The 21879-nt window shown below is 39.2% G+C and overlaps 1 protein-coding gene across 3 annotated transcripts in view; it reads left to right on the top strand.

The window, feature by feature from the left end:
• The first annotated feature begins 6186 nt into the window (after nt 1–6186).
• pappab (pregnancy-associated plasma protein A, pappalysin 1b) overlaps nt 6187–21879 on the top strand; it is a 67697-nt gene continuing 52004 nt past the window's right edge. For all 3 annotated transcript variants that reach the window (XM_057327675.1, XM_057327669.1, XM_057327682.1), the window contains exons 1-3: nt 6187–6687; nt 11291–12371; nt 21676–21821. In XM_057327675.1, the coding sequence (XP_057183658.1) occupies nt 6306–6687; nt 11291–12371; nt 21676–21821 (1609 nt within the window). In that variant the 5' untranslated portion in view covers nt 6187–6305. The remainder of the gene's footprint in view (nt 6688–11290; nt 12372–21675; nt 21822–21879) is intronic.

Raw genomic sequence — 21879 nt, 5'->3', positions numbered from 1 at the left:
CAATCAATAGGATGATGTCACTTACTGTTCTTGCACTTTTCCCATCTTTCCTGCACAAATAAAAGTCAAGTCAAAACTGCCAACTTTGCAAAATGAAATGGGTGGAGTAGTTGTTTGTCTCAATGGCTAAATATTGATTTAGATGTTGAGAGAAATCATTTGATTCATTAAAAGCTTTCATTGCTTAGAAACATCAATTACATAGACCTAGGCAAAGATCCAAGCCACTGGAAAATCATTCTGTTTTTGTCTCGTTTGGTCAGAATGTGATTATGAAATTTTGCTATGAAATGTTGACATTATGCTGACAGAATATAAAGCCTGTAATTTGTTCACTAATGGTATTTAACTTCGCTCTGGCCTACATCAGATCATGGAAATACAGGTGGCTGTGTCCACCTTTGCTGAAAAATGAATAAAAAGTTTAATGAAAGTACTTAATTACTTTCATACACTTCATTCTTACATAACTGTATCAAGCGTATGAAGGGACATAAACTAGACCAAATAAATCATAAAAGAAATCAATCACAAATAAAACAATAATAGAAATGATACTTGTTTATTATGATCAGTAGGACATGGCTAGACACACTTTGTTCCACATGATTAACAACCAGTTATTTAATAACGTAAAAAATATGGTTTCAGTGAACGTTTGGTACACTGAAAAGCTTATTTACTAATTTACTAACACGTGTGACTTTCAAATTGTCACAAATATGTTTTATACTTTAACAAAGTGTCACAAATTTTGTATTTATATCCTTTAAATAGTTAAAGGAATTACATAGTTATAACATGTGTTGTTATTAATATAATTAAATGAGTGAATTACCTCAGTTTGAAACAAATCCAGGGCTGCGTTCAGCCCCGACAAAACGTTGCAAAACGTTTTTTAAATGTAAACGGTGTATTTTTTTTAATAAAACAAAGAAAAAGTGACTTTATTTTATTGTATTTTTTTGCGTTTGCAAATACCTTTATTACATGGGTGCGGTTGAGCACCCTGTTGTGATGACGCAAGAGTTGAACTACGGCAGCGGAGAAGGCCATTCTTTGAGTTCTTTTTGAAGAACTTTCGGAGCCAGATGAAATCGGTATAAATGCGTGTTTAATACTGTAAATGTATTCTAATATATTCGATTGTCGCGTATACCGAGCTGCAGCAGACACATTTGTAAACAACTTTACTTCCCATTGTGCGAGCTGTCTCTTTAATACCGCGTGGGTTATACACATGTTGATGCTGATTGGGCTGACATTCTTGACACACCCACCAAACAAGAGAAAACTTATCTCAAACCCCGTTGCAAACCGTTTCCAGGAAACATGTCGTTCAACTCGGAAACCGTAGCAAAACGTTGCGCACCGGTTTGAGCTTGAACATGCCCCAGGGATGCGTCACCTACAATCACGTGGTCATAAATGGCGCAATAATTTCCGCGACCACCGAATCCTCTCTTCTCGGGGCAATTCGTAAAGAGATTCAGCTCATTTTTCTTTTAACGACCGATATCGCAGTATCCCCTTCCCGTAATTTCCTTCAAGAGAGATAAAACGTCGTTAGGATTTCGCCGACGAAACGAATTACGTATTACTTCTCGCGATAGCCTTGAAAACACCTGTAGTGATTATTAAAGATGGCGGCGCCTATTATCGATTATCTGAGCGGAGCCGTTCCGGTGGTAGACAGCGGCTGATTTTTACACACTCGGATGACACACACAGCTCATTTCTTCAAATTCCTGTAAGTGACCAGAATCCCACACGAAAACACAAAGCACACAGTAGAGAATGGCCGCATGATTTTCCCATTTTATGTTAATGCGTGTCCAGCTCTTTTGTTTACAAACACGACCGACTGACAAACGTATTCTACTAATTTGTGAACATTACGAAAATTATCCTTGATTTTATTACAATAGTAGGTATAGTTACTAAAGTTAAAGTTTATATGTTATCTTTGTAGTGAAACTAAAGCAATACATTTACCATTGACCTCGCTACATAACCATGACTTATATTTGATTATGATATTTGACTATGTGATATCTATAATATTTGACTATAATTGATGATAACTGTGATTAGTTTAATATTTTGGCTCTTTTTGCTTATATGCACACAGATACCTGTTTGCAAAAGTGTTAAACTTCTGATCTGTTTAACCTGTCCTACAGTTTTATCCATCTAACTATTTTTATGAATGTACAGTGTCCTTGGTTATTTAGTCAGCATCATTCTAACAACAAATACTGTGTGCAGCTGAGATCTAATCTAATTTAAATTAATACATTGTTCCACCAGTCATTGAAAGATTGGTTGCATTGGCTCAGGTACAGGGTTTTTCTTGGTCTTCCTACCTATGAATTGATCTTTTCAATTTGGGGAACACCTTGCTCTCTGAGTGAATGAAAAATACCCGTATGGCACCCATGCTGTGAAAACCCAGCCAAAATAATTTTTCCATGTTTTCTAAATTCTAATATCATCTTTAATACTGGCTGAGTAAGACTCTGTCAAAGATCGAAATTGAAGATTGAAATAAAACTTGGATTTTGCTAATTTCATCAGTATATCAGACTGGGTTTCACAGACAGGGTCACATATTCCTTCATTGGACCAAGAACAATAAGTGTTAAAACGTGCATCCATCCCTATTAGTATGATGGTTGTCCTTTGAAAGGTACCATAAACACAATGTGGAATTTCCCACCACACACAAACACATACAGTATGCTTGTTCACACATGTGATGGTTCACGTATACACAAAAACACCCACGCACGCACGCACACACACACAAACACACACACACGTCTGGGTTATTATCTCTGTGGGGACAGTCCATAGGCGTAATGTTTTTTATACTGTACAAACTGTATACTTTATCCCCTATCCCTAACCCAACCCCTAAACCTAAAGATCATGGAAAACTTTTTGCATTTTTATATTTTTTAAAAATATTGTTCTGTACAATTTATAAGCTTTTTTGCCCATGGGGACCTCAATTTTGAGTCCCCATGTGTTTGTGTGCTTTCAGGTTTAGGTCCCCACCGGGATATAAAAACATGAACACACTCACGATTTACGTAAGGGAGGAGATTAACATAATCAAAGATGTGAAAGGGGCGTTTCGTGACCCCAATGACAGATGGGATACACTATCTGATCATCTTTAGTAGTAATTCGTCTATATTTTGATAAACCACTGCCTGCATCTGCTCTCAGTCATACCAAGTGCTTAAAATACCACAATACTGCTGAGAAATCATAAAAAAGATGGATTTTACAATTGTAGTGGTCACTTATTTCTTTTTATGTGGACAACTTGTTCTTTTATTGCCAGGGAATATTATACCTCTTAATGGACCAGCAGTACAAATATGACAATTCATGTGAGAGTCTATGTTTAGTTGTTATTACCAAATAACATGTTTTAACTTCGATCTGACCCAGCCCTGTGTGCAGGTGCTGGAAAATTCCTGAAGTATTATTAACGCATGTTTGCGGTGAAGTCCAAATAAAATAGAACAGGTTATTCTAGCAACTAAAAAACTTTGCTCTGTCGAGTGTGCGTGAAATACATGACGGCACCCTTATGCCTCAGCATCAGCAGAGTGATTAAGTGATTGTTTAATTGCTCTTAGACGTTTACTTGTAGCGGGTCTCCAGGTAGGAGACAAGCCAGGATCAATTCAAATCAACTGACTCGCATTTCCTGATTGCAGATGAGAGAGCAGGCGGGAAGTGAGAACGGGGACATGCGCATCATCGATGACATCCTCAGCTGTCTACGCAACCTGCTATTAATCACAATACGAGACCAGTGCTGCGCTGGATGATTTACACCTGACAGGAAGTACAGTAGTCAGACCTAAATCTCTCCAAACCCGAGCGTGTTATCAGAGATTCCATTTCAGCTAATTTGCTGATATTGTGAAAAGCCGTTGAGAAGAGACCATGGAGGAGCTCTCTTAATGTTATCTTTGAATGATTTGTAAAGTTTAATTTCTTTAATGCAGCCCCTGCCCCACTCTTCCGTCACTGAGAGTCCCACTGAAAATGCTGAATGTAAAGGAGTGAGTCAGTATCCTGCATTCTGAAAGAAAAACCATAGGAGATGAATGAGAAAATAATAACCGACTGCACGAAACTTAAGGCTTGTAGGGGAGATCGAAGGCAATGTTTTGTTTATAGTATATATAGTATGTGTTGACGGTAATGATTCCTTTAAATTTTGCTCATTGAGAGACTATTATCAAATTTAACACAAACAGTCAGTGTCACTTTTTTAAATAAAAAATCCCACTTGTCCTCACATGAGGACAGAATTTTTTTCAATAATCATTATTTGCCATTTTAACACTAAGTTTAATGGGCTTTTTTATTTTTCAGGAATTATATGTACTGTAAATATGTAAAGCAAATATCTATTATAATTCATTTAAATTCATATAAAATTTCATTCTCTGACAGATTATTTTTTTGATAATATAATATGTTGTCCATGTTAAGGATTCAAACATTCTTTAAACACTTTAATCCTTTTATTCTCACAAGTTTTTATTTTGCTCCGACCTCATCGCTTGATAAAATCTTGTGTGGCGAAACTAAAGTGTTCCAGTTGACATTGACATCTAAAGAATTTATTTTTACAACAGGTTAAAATAAGATTCTTGTACACAGTACAATTTTCGCTCTAAGCTCTCCTGAGGATGTGCCAAACAATTTAGTGTGCCCTGGGACTCCTCTACTTAAAAATGTATCTATCTAATTGAAATGAATGCGATGGCACTTTAAAAAACTCTTTGTGATACGATGAAATTTTCCTTAACTTTGCAAATTGTCTTTGTTGTTCTTTTTTTGTTGCTGTGAACTTATTAGGTTGGTTTGACAGGTAACAAATTAGAATTTAGACCTGAGGCTTTACGCTTAATAGCACACACCCCAGCATTGTGTTTCTAGTTAAGGTGTTGCTCGTCTCAGTCCCTCAGTAAGTTTTTTTCCAAGCAACTGACACAAGGTGCATTGGAGTGTCATTGTAATATCATCCTGAGGAAAGAGAGTGATTTGGACATCCTGCTGAATAAGTTGAAAGCAACTTTGAGGTAAAAACCTGCCGAATGAGGGGCTTTATAGTGGCTCACCCCAGGTTTCCCGCTGGTCCTTTAGCACCAGTGCCCATTGATATTCAGCAGTATTGACGTCACATGTTTGCAAGGAGTCCCTCTGCAGCTGTGAGAACCAGAACACTGATCAGGAGCAGACGGTGGAGGAAGTGCATTCAGTCATTTTCCAGGCTCCCTCTGCTGACAGTCAATAAAGAAAAGCAATAAGAGGGCACACACAGGACTTTGGCTGGGGACAAACTCAAGTTTGTTTATGGATGACCTGTCACTCTTTTTCCCATGTGCTTCCCAAAGTTATCAACATGAGCTTGTGTACCTTTTATCTTTTTGTTTGCCTGTCTGGAAGCACAGGTTAAGAGTTGCTGTGGAAGAAAAGGACAAAGAAAATCAAATGTTTTTAACGCGCCTGACCATGTTTTCCTCTGGTTTTCGAGAGTTCGTCATATTGCCGCTAGAGGGTTCTCGGCGCAGTGATGCGCAAAATAAAACCCCGTCCCGGTTCAGATACGCACCAGAAATAAAACGGCGAGCGCGTTTACCTGGGACTCCCGGTCCGGTTACAATGAAACCGACAATTACGCACCGTTCCTTTAGCAATGCAACGTCACGCATCCCAATACACACTGCATTACCATTATCAGATCACATACTGCTTCCGTGATCACTAAATAACGTGCATTTCAACTTTAATCTATAGACCCCAGTGCGCCCCGTTTTTTTCCAATGACTTCATTCAAGTGTGCTTACAGAGTTCTGTGGATGAAATCACTGACATCATCTCAGATGTGTATTTACCAAGTAGGGAAATGCGCATAAAGAATGGGAAATGATTTTGACCTCCCCACACTGATTGATTGATTACTTAGTTATCCCTGCAATTTAATGGGATCCATTCAATTGGGAAGGTGGAGCACTTGGATGAATTAACATATTCCTTTCCCCCCTCAATCTGTGTTGAAGTGTCTTTGAAAGGGGCAAGGAAAGGGGGTCGTGGCTTAACATTATAAAAGAAAAAATAAGACAGCATTGCCGTCTTGGTTGGTGTTGAATACGCGTCTTGACAGGCTTTTGTAAAACTAAAAGACCGGGAAAGATCTCGGAGACGAGCGCTGTTTAGTATTTCATCAAATCCCCTATCCTTTGACCAAAATCTCTTTTCTCCACTTGAAAATGAAACTTTTGCCCATTTGCACTTGGCTTCTATGCCTTTTGGTTTTCATCGTGTGCTTGGGATCTGAGTGTGGGACTACACGGGGAAACGCAAGGTCCAAAAGAGACTTGGTACGCATCAGGGAAGCCAGAAGTACCTTCCCAGGAGCCTGTGCCACACGCTTGCCTCGGGGCAAACGCTCACTTCCCGGGATAGATCGGCGCTCCCCTCGCCTGTCACTGGCGGGGGAAAGCACCCCAGGTCGGCGGAGGGCTGTTTACTTTACCGGCAGAGGAGACCAACTACGTCTGAAACCCAATGCAGAGGTGCCCAGGGGAAATTTTACCATGGAAATGTGGATAAAACCGGAGGGTGGCCAGCGCTCTCCAGCTGTTATCGGAGGTTTGTTTTTTTGCTTAATTTTACTTCCATTTTATTCGCTGCAGAAATAATATTCCATAGTGCAATTGCAGCTTGTGTCGTGTTTTATACAAATAAACAGTGTGACAGATCACCTCCAGTGCGCGAACAAACGCATGGCGCCAACACTCCTTTATAACAGATTCGCTATGAGGTAATGCAAACATATACTAAGAATAGTTGGCCAATAATTGATCTGTCTGAGGGTGGCATATGGAGATGCGCCTTTGCTGTGGTTGTTTACCGATACTATCAAAAAGTCTCCTGGGTTTTGCATGCGGTCTTGGCAGATTATTGCCATGCAACTTTTGGTAGCTCTTTCATCTTTTAGTTGACATACCCCCTTTGATTTGCGTCAGAGTTTTAGTTATAAATCTTTGGATGTAGTGCGCCCCGCGTCTTTAAAGAGTTGCCATACCCCTACACCTTTAACGTTAAATAACTACATTTTAAAATCCCTTCACGGAATCTCTAATGAATTGCAATTGATGACCAAAGTACTCCATAACCTATTTATTTGTTTGCCTATTGTTAACATTTATTTATTTTCTTAAATAACACAATATTATCAGTTTCGTGGCGGGGGAGAAAGTCATCACACACAAAATTAATAACTGCGTATGTTGAGATTTTCTGTATGGTGCTGTGGGTGTCTGCGTTGAACTGTGTCAGAAATCGCTTAAACACATACGTCATCCTTTTTGATGCATATGTTACTGTGCGTTTTACGTGTTCCTCTGCTCTGCAATAAATGCACATAATACAACCTACGCAACACTCCAGATCATGCATTTTTAATTCACAGGATGGTTGCTTATTAACAATCTTATATTTAGTTTTATTTAAACGTGTTTTGAAAATAAATGTTAATGTTAAACGTGTTTTGAAAATAAATGTTAATGGTTTCTGATCGAATAACAAATGATTTTTTAATTGATTAATTAATTTATTTGCTTTAAAAATCTAATGCGTATTACGCATTATTCTATAGAGGATGTAGTTGCGCGGTGGGCGTCTTTAGTTGATCGGTTGTTTTTTCCTCAAATAAATCTGTTACTTTTTCATCCCTTCTTCAGCCAACAGAGAGCGTAATACGCATGGACTCGATTTACGAGTCCTGCGTGCACCCCGTGAACCCCTACAGCAAGCAGTTTTGTGGGAACAGAACAAATATATTCACTAATCATTTGCACTTCCAGTTATTTATGCTAAAATGCTGGGAGTTTACTGGTTATGGTGATAACTGAATTCTGTCTAGTTGTTGAAAGTGTATATTAAGATTTTTCCCTGCAGCTGTTTAATTTAACAAACCCACTGGCTTCCTGTTTCCTTAACCTGTGGATGCCACAGAAAACCTGTTCCACAAGAAGAACCACATCACTTTCTGTTTTCACCTACAGGGCACTGAAAGTCTTTGTTCCTGCTCAAATTAAATTAACAAAATTATTAAATATCCAAGGTAGATAAATCAACAACTAAATAAAGACAGCTGTTGGAGTGAAATACATAATACATACATTTACAAGATGCTCCATTTAAGTCACAGCTCATTAAAACCAGGGCATCAAAGATAAAGTAATTATGTAAAGTTTGGAAGCTTTACATCTTCTTGCAGCAGCATGATAATATATAGATTGAATAAATCTTGTCAGTGAGTGATCTAAAATTAGTCCGCTGATCTGTCCTCAAAATGATCTTCTTACTCACAGTAACATAAAGAAGCAACGATGGGGTGCTGGCACAGTTTATATACAGTAGCTTCTACTACGCAGCAAATACTGCTGCTCAGCAAATATAGTTTTTTATGAAGTATTAAATGCTGTGACACTTTGTTGGGGACACCATTTTTATCAATTACAGGTATTAATAGTGAAGACAATAGATGTGTAGTCTTTGGTGTAAGGGAATAAAAAGAGAATGCATTAACATGAAAACCAGCAGTAAAATTAGTGCCTCGTCCATGTTTTGAGTGATTTTATTATTGCTTGCTCATTTTGAAATATTACAGCCATTGCCACTAAACGCCATGGAATGAACTCACCAGCGCATATCAGATCAGAGTCAAGAGAATTGAGAGCGTCCAGAGAGTATTCACATGCACCGAGCCTGTTTCTTGAACGTCCCAGACAAATGTCTTTTTTTTTTACTAGACATTTTACAACAGCCCTTTCCCATCTTTCATTTTTAGACGTTGGTTTGATTTTACACAAATGTTCTCATTTAGCTTCTGCTTGTCTTTGAGGTTTCTGTGCAGTTTCAAGTGGGATGGGATATTTTATGGCACATTACAATAACTGAATAAGCACCTCGTAAAACTGTCAATAACATCACTTAGGGGTTTGTAATGATTGCCATAAACATTTATATATTCAATTATTGTGTTACTGAAGAGGATGATTTATAGTTGGTTGGTGTAGTGTTGACAAGTATTCTGTGTTTCTGTAATGTTAATAAATACTTTGTGGTGGGAGACTTCATAAGGGTGTGACATTATTTCGTATGAATTTTGAAAATATTTGGTCAACATACGTTTGTAATGACTATAAATGATTTTTTTTCTAGTACAGTCTAGAAAAAGTAGTCATTTTAAGAGTTTAGTCAGGAATGTTCCAGCCTTCCAGAATTTGTAGATAACGGTCTGTTGACAATACAGGTGTGTGTCACTTTTTTCTATGCAGTGCTGGCGTCTTTCATTTCGTAATGCTCCCTTTGTAGTGCTCTGTCCATGGTGCTGGATACTGAGATTGAATATTCTGAAAATGGGTGCTTTCTTAAAATATCAGAAAGGATTACGAGGCGTGACAAGTTTGGCATAAAGAGCCAGCCACAGTTTTCAACCAATCACATTTTAACTTAATTCAAATACGGGGCTGATTTTCGTAAAAACAAAATTTTGCAAGGCAAGCAACATGTGTGCAAGTTTGAACAGTGAACGGTTTATCGTACAGAAGGGTTTGGGGGTTGTGTATTGATGATGCAGCGTTACTGTTTAACAAAAACTCAATGCAGATAAGTGTCAACTTTACATGTTGTAGTCCATTCATCCATTCATTCCCCCCCCCCCCCCAATCCTCTTCACCGAGCCCCTTGCATGTCTAAAGTTCAGCGTTGGCAAGAAATGTACCTGTTTGTTATTTCCCACTTAGTGGTCTCATTCCAGGATTTCACAGATTGTAATTTCCTCAGTTTTATGGCACAATTTATTTTTATAGATGCTGGCAGCGGTTCTGCTGGCAGCCCAGGAGTGAGAGGGAACTACGTGCTCCTGTGTGCTCCTTAATACGGCGCTCCCGAATGAATGATCCCTTTAAAGTGGTCAATCCTATAGCGGCCCAATGATTCTCATGCATTCAGCTTCACCGAAGGGGACTTGAGCAGCTTGATCCAAAAGCCTTTCCTTGTTGAAGAAGGAAATGCGTAAATTCGAAACGATGTTGCATATCAGGATTTGTGTGTGTGGTTGTAAATAGTAATATAGTAATATTTTCCTCTGCTACCTTGGTAACGTTTTACTGCTTCTTTGACCTAATTGAGTTTCACTAATTACCCCTAAACGCACTTCTCACTGCTGCAGGAGAAGAGAATTCCTCGTAGTTACAGACTGTAACTAGAGCTTTACTCCCAGTTCTGACTCCAAACGCAAGCTCAGCAACTAACAGGATTAAGCGGCGTTGCAGTGTAAATTTGTAGGACTTTTTGAATGAATTGTAAATGAAATGTTGAAATATGGAATATGCCTTATATCTGATTTCCACAGCATCAAAGCACAATATGAAATATCCTTTAAACAAGCTTTCATGCGCCTGATTTCGAAGGACACATGCCCATTAAATGTAAGAATACGTTTCCGTCTGTAGCCCACACGGTTTCCAAATGAAACAGGAAGAAAAGGGTTTTAGAGCCCCTATCATAATAAGGACCGTGCCGAAAATGGGCCATTTTTGATTTCAAACGTCTTTTACTGCTGAGGCACATAAAAAAAAACAGGCTGAAAATTCTAGTAACCTTTGCTCTGTTGATACAAGACCACACTGTCTGGGCCTGATTGCTAGCAGATGCTTTCTTGTAGGCCTGCAGTCGCTGGACTGGACCCTCACAATGGTTTGATCATGGGAACCGTGTTGTTTTCCCCACTTTTTTGGACAAACGCATGCAGTTTTTGGTCACACTGCGGCCGCGTGCGGTAAATTTCGTCTGTAATGCTGCGTCAAACAAATCAATATCTTCTAATTGTGTTTAAAGTGATAGCTTACCCAAAAATACAAATTCTGTCAAATGATTCATCCTCATGTCATTCCAAATCTGTATGACTTTCTTCGGTGGAACACGAAAGAAGATATTTTGAGAAATGCCTTAATGGGTTTTGTTTTCATTGTGTTCTAGTCAATGGGGCCAATGTTGTTTGGTTACCAGCGTTCTTCAAAGTATCTTTTGTGTTCTCCAAAAGAAGTCATACAGGTTTGAAATGACATTAAGGCAATGATCAACGAATTTTCATCTTTGAGTCCCTGTAACGTTCATTGATGGTGAACATCATTAATTTTGGTCTTGAAATGCATCTAATATGTGCCTTTTTTTCTTGCAGGACTCTACGATAAATGTTTCTACTCATCCAGCGATAGAGGATGGTTGGTTGGCGTCAAAGCCATCAGCGACCAAGCCAATCGTGACCCTCGATTCTTCTTCTCCCTCAAGACAGACCGAGCCCACAAACTTACCACCATCACCTCCAATGCACCCTACGTTCCCAATCAATGGTCACACCTGGCTGTCACCTACAATGGCCTCTTTATGAAGCTGTACGTTAATGGGGCGCAGGTCGCTGTAAGCCGAGACCAGTCTGGTGAGATTTTCAGCCCGCTTACGAAGAAGTGCAAGGTGCTAATGATCGGGGGCAATGCCTTAAACCACAACTACCGGGGAACAATGGAACACTTGAGCCTGTGGCGCAGGGCTCTGACCCAACGTGAGATCATCAGATACATGGCTGGCAGGTACAGCAACTCCGACGACCTCTCTCAGCTGGTCATCCACGAGAACTTTGAGAACATGTCAAGAAGGTGGCTCACGATGAAAGATGGCAGCTTCCCCAGTTTGGAGTATTCGGACCGGAACTTGGCAGGTGACCTCAGCGGCTCTCTGGACACTGGACTGAAACCTCCGCCTTGTGGACAGACAGTGTGCGACAATGTAGAGGTGGTGACGAACTACTATCAGCTCTGGAGCTTCCGTAAACCCAAGACGGTGCGTTATCGTGTGATAAACATTTACGATGATGAGGGAAGGTGGCCGACGGTTACAGAGCACCAGATCAACCTTCAGCACCAGCACCTGAACAACGCTTTCTGCGTCTACAACATTACCTGGGAGCGCACAGTCCACAACGTCTACAACTCGTCCTTGCGTAACCGCCTGGTTCTGGCTAACTGTGACATCAGCAAAGTGGGCGACGAAGAATGCGATCTGGAATGTAACCACACCCTCACGGGCTTCGATGCCGGAGACTGTAGGAGGCAGACGGCACGTTGTCCTGAATATAAGCAGGGGAATGGGGTTTGCGACCCGGAGTGTAACTGGGACAATTTCTATTATGATCGCAGAGACTGCTGCAACCCCAACGTCACCGATGTCACGAAGACCTGCTTTAATCCCATGTCACCCTTCAGGTAATTCTCGAAAAACTCCTCTTTTTGGGTACAGATTAATGAGTTGCTTTATTCGTTTGTGGTCACGTAGGTACAAGAATTATTGTTCAGGTGAAGCTCAGGGTTAGAAGTTCAAAATTCTGGAAAGACTTGAGGGAACTCTAGGGTGCTGTCAATTTTGTTCTTATGTGTGTGGCTTTCCGAAATCTCAATTTTGTGCTGTTAATATATTATGATGTGACATCCCAGCAGCATCGTAAGTGCTGAACTGGAGTCAGTTCTGGAGCATGAATTTCTTGACATGGAGGCAGTTTGAGGGACCATTAAACACTATAAAGGATTAGACTCGGCCTTATGTTTCAGTGAGCTCCTCTGTAATAGTGAATTTTAGGCCTGGATTTGTGTATTTCACGTATCCCCGGAGTCCATTTTGGCATCGATTCAAACTTCAGCAACCAATCACGTTTTACTCTGCGGGTGAAATGAACTACTCTCGTGGTGACCAGATGTGAAGACTGAGGAGATTCTAGACATAGTTCTAATTTTTTGTAAGCTTATAAATGTGATTTGATAGAGAGTAAGTGGGAATGGAAAGTATGTCCCCCTGGACAAGCAGAGAAGCCAATCACAGCTTAGAGCAGAATCTCCAACACTATTACTTACAGCATTAGAGACCCTACTGGGAGTTCTGCTCGGGAAAAAGAACCCTCCAGAAATAAGTTGAGGTTGTGGGGGCATTGGATACTGTTGGGTATTTGTTCTTTGGATGGTGGGACAAACCAAAGTTTTCCACTCTTCTCTAAACCGTGTTCCTACTGAAAATTGTTATCGTACACACTCTTGTAACATGTTTTCAGCACACGCTTCAATGCAAAACTGCTGATGGCCATTTGTTGTGCTGCGTTTGGTTTTCATGTATTTAATCAGACCAAACAAGTGCATTTGAGGACAAGCAAGAAGCCAAGCCAGATTCGAAGGAGAGACGTGTCAAGGTCCAAAATGAAAGTTTTATTCTCTGCAAACTGAAACCAAATATTTCGGTGGTTGTGTTACGGTTTACGTGCGCAACTCGGAAATATTTCAATTCAATAGGCATTTGAGGTCCTTCAAATGATCAGATTTGTTTCAAGTTCGTAACCTTTTCGCAGTGTGGCACTGCTCGCAAATTGCATAATGTTATTGCTTCCTGCCCCTCTGCGGTTACAGGTCCCGAGTTCACGTCTTTGTTTTCAAGATGCCATGTTTACAGTCGTCCGTTGACGTGTGTGTATTCGTGTGTGAGATAAGACTAGAGCGTGTGGTCAACCAGCGAGGGGAGTGCAATCCAACTTGTTGCTTGTTTTGATTTGATTATGGTATGTCTGGAGAGCTTTGCCGAGGGCTGGATAACAAAGTGATTTGACATTCCTTTTTGATTGTACAAGTATGCATGAACAAAGAGTTGTGCATTGACAGAAAAATGAAATCAAATGCTGCGGTGGCTTTGTATTTGCAGATGTTGTTCTGTTGACTTTTCAACAGACTTTTAATACGTCCAAATTAATACTACAATCCATTATTTTTGGTGAGAAATCAGATATTGAGCAAGTACCTAAAAACCCTTATTACCATACCCCAGTTTGGAAAAGTGAGCTTATAATAATGATTTAAAAGTAGTTTTCTGTGGGAAACTAGGGATTTTGAATTCATTGACATCCACCAATAGATAAGGACAGTATGTAAAGTAACTTAATTTTATGATTGAAACAGAGATGGCGTTGTTACGGATTGCGCCATTAATTATGTTTAGATAAAGATTTGACTTTGAGGTTTTAGTAATATTTGTGATATATAGATGGGATATACTGTATAGATAGTATTGCTAATAATCACTAAGCTGCCTTTGTCATTGGCAAATAGCGAGGCATGGGCCGGTATGAGATTTCTATTATACCCTTAAGCAAAAGTTCCACGGTTTCACAGTATTGTGGTCTTATAATTATAACACTAAAATGTATTATTTTCAAATGTCTGCATATAAAAACAACAACTTTTCAACTGGACACAATACATTTTATCTTCAACCAACATATAGAACATGTACGTATGTCAGGTAAAAATAAAGCCTTAAAATTATAATATTCTTTCAAAAAATGTATTCTTGTCAAACACATTAGACTTAAACATCAAACATTGAATTACATGATTTAATTATATTTATTGTAAACACAGCTCATACCTTAGAAACGGTATCACAGGAATCTTTTAAGTGGTTTTGAACCCTTGACTCTTTCAAACCTCGGTATACCTTAAAACCGGTTTTCACACATGCCTACAAATAGCTAGTACAATGATGTTTATAACTGCATTTTTACGATTTCTGAAGAAAATGTGAACTTGTTTGCCCATGTAAACGTTGCCATCAGAATGTTTTTGGTGTTTTCCTGGGCATTGTTATGCGGTTGCTGGGTGCTCTTGGTGGATGCTATGGCATTGCTATGCGGTTGCAAGTTTGTTTAGAGTGCTTGCTAGTTGGTTGTTGATTATTGCACAACAGGGGCCGGATTCACGAAACCGTTTTTTTAAGACAAAGTAAGATTGTTCTTAAGATAAGTTATAGAAAGCTTGTAAGAATGTTCCTTCTTAAGAACTTCTTAAATATTTTCTCAAGTACAGGTACATCTTAATTTTTTTCATAAGAATAAAATTACGTACTGTATGCTTTGTAAATCAATCTTTGAGAAAAAAATTTAAGAACTTCCTTAAGAAGTTTTTCAGGAACACAAAACACACCTAACTTTTTTATTAAATTACAGTTTAAGAAAAAATATAGCAGTTAAATATAATTTTCTTCTTAAGAATGTTTTGTGAATCCGCCCCCTGGTCTCCAGGATATTGTTGATTCCTTGAAGTCCTCCCTTAGTTACTTCCTCTTTTTGGACCATTCTATGTTGACTATAATGATAATGCAGATTTTTGGTTGTAGAATGTGGGACGAGGGCATTTTTAAAATAAGAGTAACAACCATATTTAGCTGTGTACACGGCCTTAAGCCCAATTTATGGTTCTGCGTTGGACCTACGTCGTAGCCTACGCAGAGCCACGTACCCTGCGCCGTAGCCTGGCGCGGGCCTCTTCAAAAATGTAACAACGCGTCAACTCATCGCGGACCGCAAGCGCTGTGATTGGTCTGTTTGAACCCCTCCCTCAGGTCAAAAAACTCTGTGATAGCGTCATGTTTACTCAAACGCATTTCCGAATGAATTATCTAAGTAAATTATTTGTGCTTCTGTATTTAACATCTCAAATCTGCAACAAAAGTGACTGTTTACTTGCCACTATCACTGCTAATGCTTCTCAAACGAGCTGCTTCTTCTTCGGCTCTTGTCTTGGATACACAAGCAACACGCGCGTGGTCACTGACGCCTAGTGGTCATTGCCTGTCGATGCGGACAACGATGTAGAAGTATAAATGAAAAGAGGCTACGGCGTAGGTTTGATGCAGAAGTAAAAATTGGGCTTTAGCCATTCTTGCTTCAGCACACTTGTTAGTGTTCACTATTCCTTAGAATCAGGGATTTCACAACACTGCATCACAATGATGTTTTAGCGTTCACTTAGGACCCTGATTTGTCGTGTATTTGCTTAAGGGGACCCCACTCATATTATATAGGTATCTGTTCTAGCTCTGTGTAAAATTGAATTTATGCCACTAGGGTTGTAAAACTAAGCCGGCTAATAGCTGGTTAGTTTATCAAGGATTTAGACTAAAAGCATAGTCTTAGCACCTTAGCACCACCTACACAGATGTGACAGCCTTAAAAAGAAAAGAAACTGTCAATCTATTTACCCTTTCACACATGCAATGCTGACAGAAACAAACACACACACACACACACACACGCACACACACACAGGGACACACAAGCATGAAAATACCCCTGGTGTTCAGAGGTAGTGCTGGATAAAGAGTTAAGCCCCAGGGACAGAAGGATTTCCTCTTTTTAAACTGAAGCAATTAAATGGTCCTTTAACACGGAACTGTGAGGGCAGTCCATTCATTTGTGTATTTCAGGAGTTTCTTTCAATGAGGAACATTAACATGACTGGACACTCGTCACCTTATATAATTACAGATATATATATAGCCACGGAAAATATTAAGAGAACATTTCAAAATTCTTTTCAGTTTTTCTGAATTTAATATTATAGGTAAAATAGTCATTTTTGTTTAATTCTGAGAACTACTAACAATATTTCTCACACATTTCAAATAAAAATCTTGTTTCTATTTGCATTTATTTGCAAAACAAGTTCATATTTACTTTTAAGCAATACAACAGTAACCTTTGTACATGTATTTAGGAAAAGTAGTTTTTTTATGTGATAACCTTGATTTTTATCACAGTTTTCATGTGTCTTGTCATGCTGTCAGTCATTGCTGTTGGATGACTTTGTCACTCTTGAGGTTTGATTTTGTTGAAATTTAAGAGACACTGGACTGAAATGACCACAATACATCTAGAAATGCTGATTAAATGAAAATTTGGAATGGTCTCTTAATTTTTTCATTGTCTATATATCGCTGCTCTGTGCTCTCCTTCTGAAACCTTGAATCTCCATATGTTGTAAATTTTTTGCTATAAATCGTTATTATTAGTCATGCATCCTTTATGTTTGTCACTGGGTTTTTTCAAATATCTAACCAATAAAAAGTAGTAGAAAATACTGCATTAAAACTGCTACAAACTACGTTACTCAACACTACTTAAAGAGAATTAGCAATGTTTCTATCAGTAAAGATCTTCACACACTCAAAAATGTGTCAAAAACCATTCATGACAATCTTGTACTGTAATGGCATGCTTTCATTCTGTTGTACGAGTTTCTTCAAAGGCGTCATATCACAAGGAATCGATCCTTTGAAATTGAAGAACAATTGTTGTATCATAAAAACATTGTAACTGAATCACCTTCACCAGACTAACAAGAGCATTTGATGATGCTAAGTAGCAAAAACGACTCGCTGTGAGATGGAATATACAGGTCCACATTTACACACAAATGAAGTCTAGTGAGTGATCAGAATCATGATGGGATAATAAATCTCAACCACTTTATTAGAACATTTGTATAATGAGCCATATTTCGAAAAGAATTGTGTAATTTCCAGAAGCTGTTAATAATGGATGATTTAAAAAAACATGTTTGTAAAGATGACTATGATGCTCCTGTGGAAACATCCATATTGAGGTAGTACATCTGATTTTTTTTCTCCAGAGGTTTACAGTGGAGGTCATTGTTTACCACTTCAATATTAACAGTATTTGTTTAATTTCTTCTCTTCTGTTCGTACAGTACAGTATACCTAACGTTCGAACATCTCCTTCCACCTCGAACCTCACATAAGTATAACCCCCTCCTCCGTCCTGGCTGTTCTAATGGTTACTGTCTGTGAATTATATTTCTGTAGAGGTCAGCTACAAATTACCCGGCGAGTCTGTGAACCTCACGCCCGGTTGTGCGTGATGCTAATTGTGTAGATGATTGATCACTCCTCTTATGTACTTGGAGCTGATGAAAAGATCCCTGAAAGGCTGAGAAAATTATAGGCCTGAACACTGCCATGCCAACCCGCCCCGAGCGAAGCCGCGCTCCGTACATCTGGATGTAAGGCGTCTGTACTGATTCGGATGAATAATACATGGGTGTAAATGGATGAAGCCATAATCATGCATTTAATAGGCATTAAATATAAATGCATCAACACAACTCTTGGAGCACTCCGAGTGCAGCCAGGCAAAGCCGATTCGCGGCGATGTCTGTGGATCATTTAATGGACAGCACACATTTTAAGTGGCTGTGAATGGATTTCCCTCTTTTAAGATATCCTGGGCCTTTTGGTTTATTTTGCTGTCTATTAAGGTGATTACTGTCTGTAAATTTGAGCCGGTGCCAGTGTCACCCTTCTCGCATAAAGTCCATTGATTCCGAGTGGCGTTGTGCAATACTGTACATGTCCACTGGTGCCTGCATACTTTGGCTGGATCTGTGCATACTTTGGCTCGCTGTCTATGTAGTAGGCCTACGTCCACATCTGATTCGTTTTGTTTTGTAAGTGAGTCAATGGGTTGAACTGAAGTAAACTCAAATTAGGTGACTTTGACCTACAGTAGTGGAACTTTTAAAAAACAAGCTCTTACTCTTTAGCCAAATTATTCGTCTTGCCATGAAACTTCCTGACCCCCTTTTCCCTTTTCTGTACAGCCAAAAAGCCAGCCAAATATTTTCATAGGAAATAATGAAATTCCTGAAATTATTGAGAGGGAAACCTTATATCATCTGTCCTCTGCGCTGACTTCTATTCTTTTGCAAGCTAACCTTTGGTGCCTTTCAATAACATTTTACTTTTTTTTTTTTTCTTTGACATTATGGCATCATGTCCTGTTTTTCCACATTGGAAAATTCACATTTTTTACTTTTTTAGACATTTAACGTTGCATTCCAAACACCTCGGATTTAGGATATTTCCCACCTCAACCCGGCAATAATTTCTGGAACCACATTTTTTTATTGTTAATAAATACGTTCAATGTTTTAATGTTAGTAAATCATTAGTAGTGACTTTATTGTTTAAGTGTTAAAAATACTTATGTTACTAAATCCAGATGTTATTTCTGGGTTTAAAGAGGGAAATATCCTAAATCCGAGGTATCTAACGCAGCATGCATGTTGTACGGAGATCTCACCAGTATTGGAATTTCATTCACAATCATTCAATTGATATGAAATGTTTAGGTTTTTTCTGAGTAAAGGCCCCATCACATCAAGGACGATAATTGTAAAGATAAAACCATTTGACATTTAAGAGAATACCAGGCTCTAAACCCCTACTCCTACTATACAGAGCAAGGATATGGTTGGGATCACCTTAAGAGCAACTTATCACTAGTCAATTTTAAAAAGTTAGAATTACTTGTATAACCAATTTGATTGTAGTTAAAAAAGTAAGAAAGCAAAACTTTTTACAGTGTTGTCTTTAAAGTTATTGTTCTTGGTGTGAATGGGAACGAGGCAGGTAATGTGAGGTCGACACCACACAAGATGTTTCCCCTCCGTGATGCCTCTCATTGACAGCTGTGCTGGCTTGTAACGTCCCCACCGCAACTAATCGTCAATTTACTGCCCCAAGAACATCACACCGCCCTTCTCATGTCTGCTCATGTTTGTGTAATATACATCTCATGCCTTCACACAGTCAACATAGAGTAGATAAAGTGTTAGGTTTTCCCCAGAGTTATAAATGTATTCGGAAAAAATTAGATCACGTGTAAAACCTGTGAAAAGATGAATCAACGGCGATCAGACATCTTAAGATCTTAAAGTGATAGTTCATCTCAAAATGAAAATTCTGTCATCATTTACTTATAGTTGTCCCAAACTTTTAGACATTTCTTTGTTTAGTTGAACACAAAGGAAGATATTTTGAAGAATGCCTGTAACCAGGCTGTAGGGAAAAAATACTATCAAAGGTGCCCCAAAACGGTTTGGTTCCCCAATTGTTTCCCCTGTGTAAGGTAGCATTAAGAAATGTATACAGATTTGGAAAAACTTGAGGGTGAGTTTTATAAATACAGATATTCCTTTAATATATCACTGTTTTGCATAACTATACATACAATATTGTTTCGCTAGTGGTCTGCAGATTCCCACCCAGTTTCCGGCTCGTTTTTCGAACCCGCACAGATTTTGTATACGATTGAAAAGAAGTTGCACGCAAGCGTCTGTTCACTGAACCATCTCTCGTTCTTTCGCACCGCCACGAGGTCTCTACTGTTTCTCTTTTATGACAGCAACACTGATGACTTTACAACACGTTGTGCCACGGTATCTGGCGTAGAGGAAAATAAATGACGGCAAATGGTCATCCTGTCGCTTCCTGACAAGTTTGAAGCTTATTTGCTTTTCTGCTTAACAGTACTAAGATTGAATCATAGCAGAAAGTACATTTAAAATTATACAAATATAATATATAAAAACAATAATAGAGGTTAATACATCAAAAAGCGCTACAAAGTTGCACATACATTTTCATCACGTCTCGGGGTATAGCAGTACGACAACAGATACCGCGTCGATTGGTCCTCGCGGCGGCGAATCGGCCAACAGATGTTGATGTTAACGTGAGCAATGAGGCTTTTCTTTCCTCTTTGAATGCAGGTGGTGGGCGTTTACCGCGCTCGCAATCGTCAGAGGTAGGGGCTTCGAGAAGCCTCGATGGCTTTTCACATTTTTCAAAGGGCGAATGTTTTGAGAGAATTGTGTGGGGGCCTCCCATGAAGACCGAAAAGGTTAGCGCAGAGGCGACGTGAAATACTATACGTCTGCTTAACTATGAATATATGTATGGTTACATGCTGTTGTACTTATGGAAATGCATGTCTCCAGCAAGCCAGCATTTATCACACTGGAGAGGCTTGTCTTTGTTTGACTCGCATGACAGTTAACACTGCATGGGAATAGCATGCCCAGTGTGTTTGAGGGGAAATAATAAGCATTTTAAAGGGGCCGTGTTTGGAACGATCCGAATGACACGATGCATTCCTAACCAGACAGGGCCGGTGACCTCTGACCTCAGAGCTGGCTGCGGAGCGGGGCTCAGGTTTCCTTCCAAATACAAACTCCCTGTGCGACAGCCGGACCAGGGCCGTTAAATAACACAACACTGCTTCTCTTGACAAACATTGACACATGCTCGCGTATGCACAAACGCTCTCCGTTTATTTACTGGTTGGGCTTTTCCCATCAATCATGAGGCCAATGTGTTCCACTGTGGGAGCAGTTCACCCAAAAATGACAATTCTGTCAGTATTTAGCCCTATTTGTCTTCTTGTCGTTCAAAACCGGTATGACTGACTGATATCTGTGATGATATTTCGAGGTTTTGAATTCGAACAATACAAGTCAATGGGTGCCAATGTTGTTTGGCTTCCAGCGTTCTTTAAATGATCTTGTTTTGTGTTCTACACAAGAGAGTCATACAGATTTGGGTGAATAAAATGATTTTCTTTTTTGGGTGGCTATCCTTTCAATGGTGTCAAACTCTGCCACGCTCCAAAAATGAGGTTTGTGTGAATAACGTGATGAAATTATTCCTTATTTTCTTAGAAACCACTAGCACTAGATCAGTACAATTTGTGAACCAGAAAATTGAAAAGAATGAATGTTCAGTGATTTGGATCGTTAAACTGACGGTGATGTAAATACAAACACTTTTAGAGTTTGGGTTTATTTAGGGTTAAGCGTTATTGGATTATTTAAAGAGAACCGGACTTTCTGTTTTTAGGGCTTACATGGATGTGAAGGAGTTGAAAGAAGTGTTGAATTTGGATGGCTCCACACACTTGAACATCTTTTTTGCTAACTCGACTGATGAAGACCTGGCGGGTGTGGCAACATGGCCCTGGGATAAAGAAGCCTTGACACATTTAGGTAAGACAAATTACATAAACCACGGCAATAGACAATTTCATCTTAAGCTTTTCTTTTT

The sequence above is a fragment of the Triplophysa rosa genome, linkage group LG2, assembly GCF_024868665.1.
Source record: "Triplophysa rosa linkage group LG2, Trosa_1v2, whole genome shotgun sequence".
Lineage (NCBI taxonomy): Eukaryota > Metazoa > Chordata > Actinopteri > Cypriniformes > Nemacheilidae > Triplophysa > Triplophysa rosa.
This window is presented reverse-complemented; position numbering and strand designations above follow the sequence as displayed.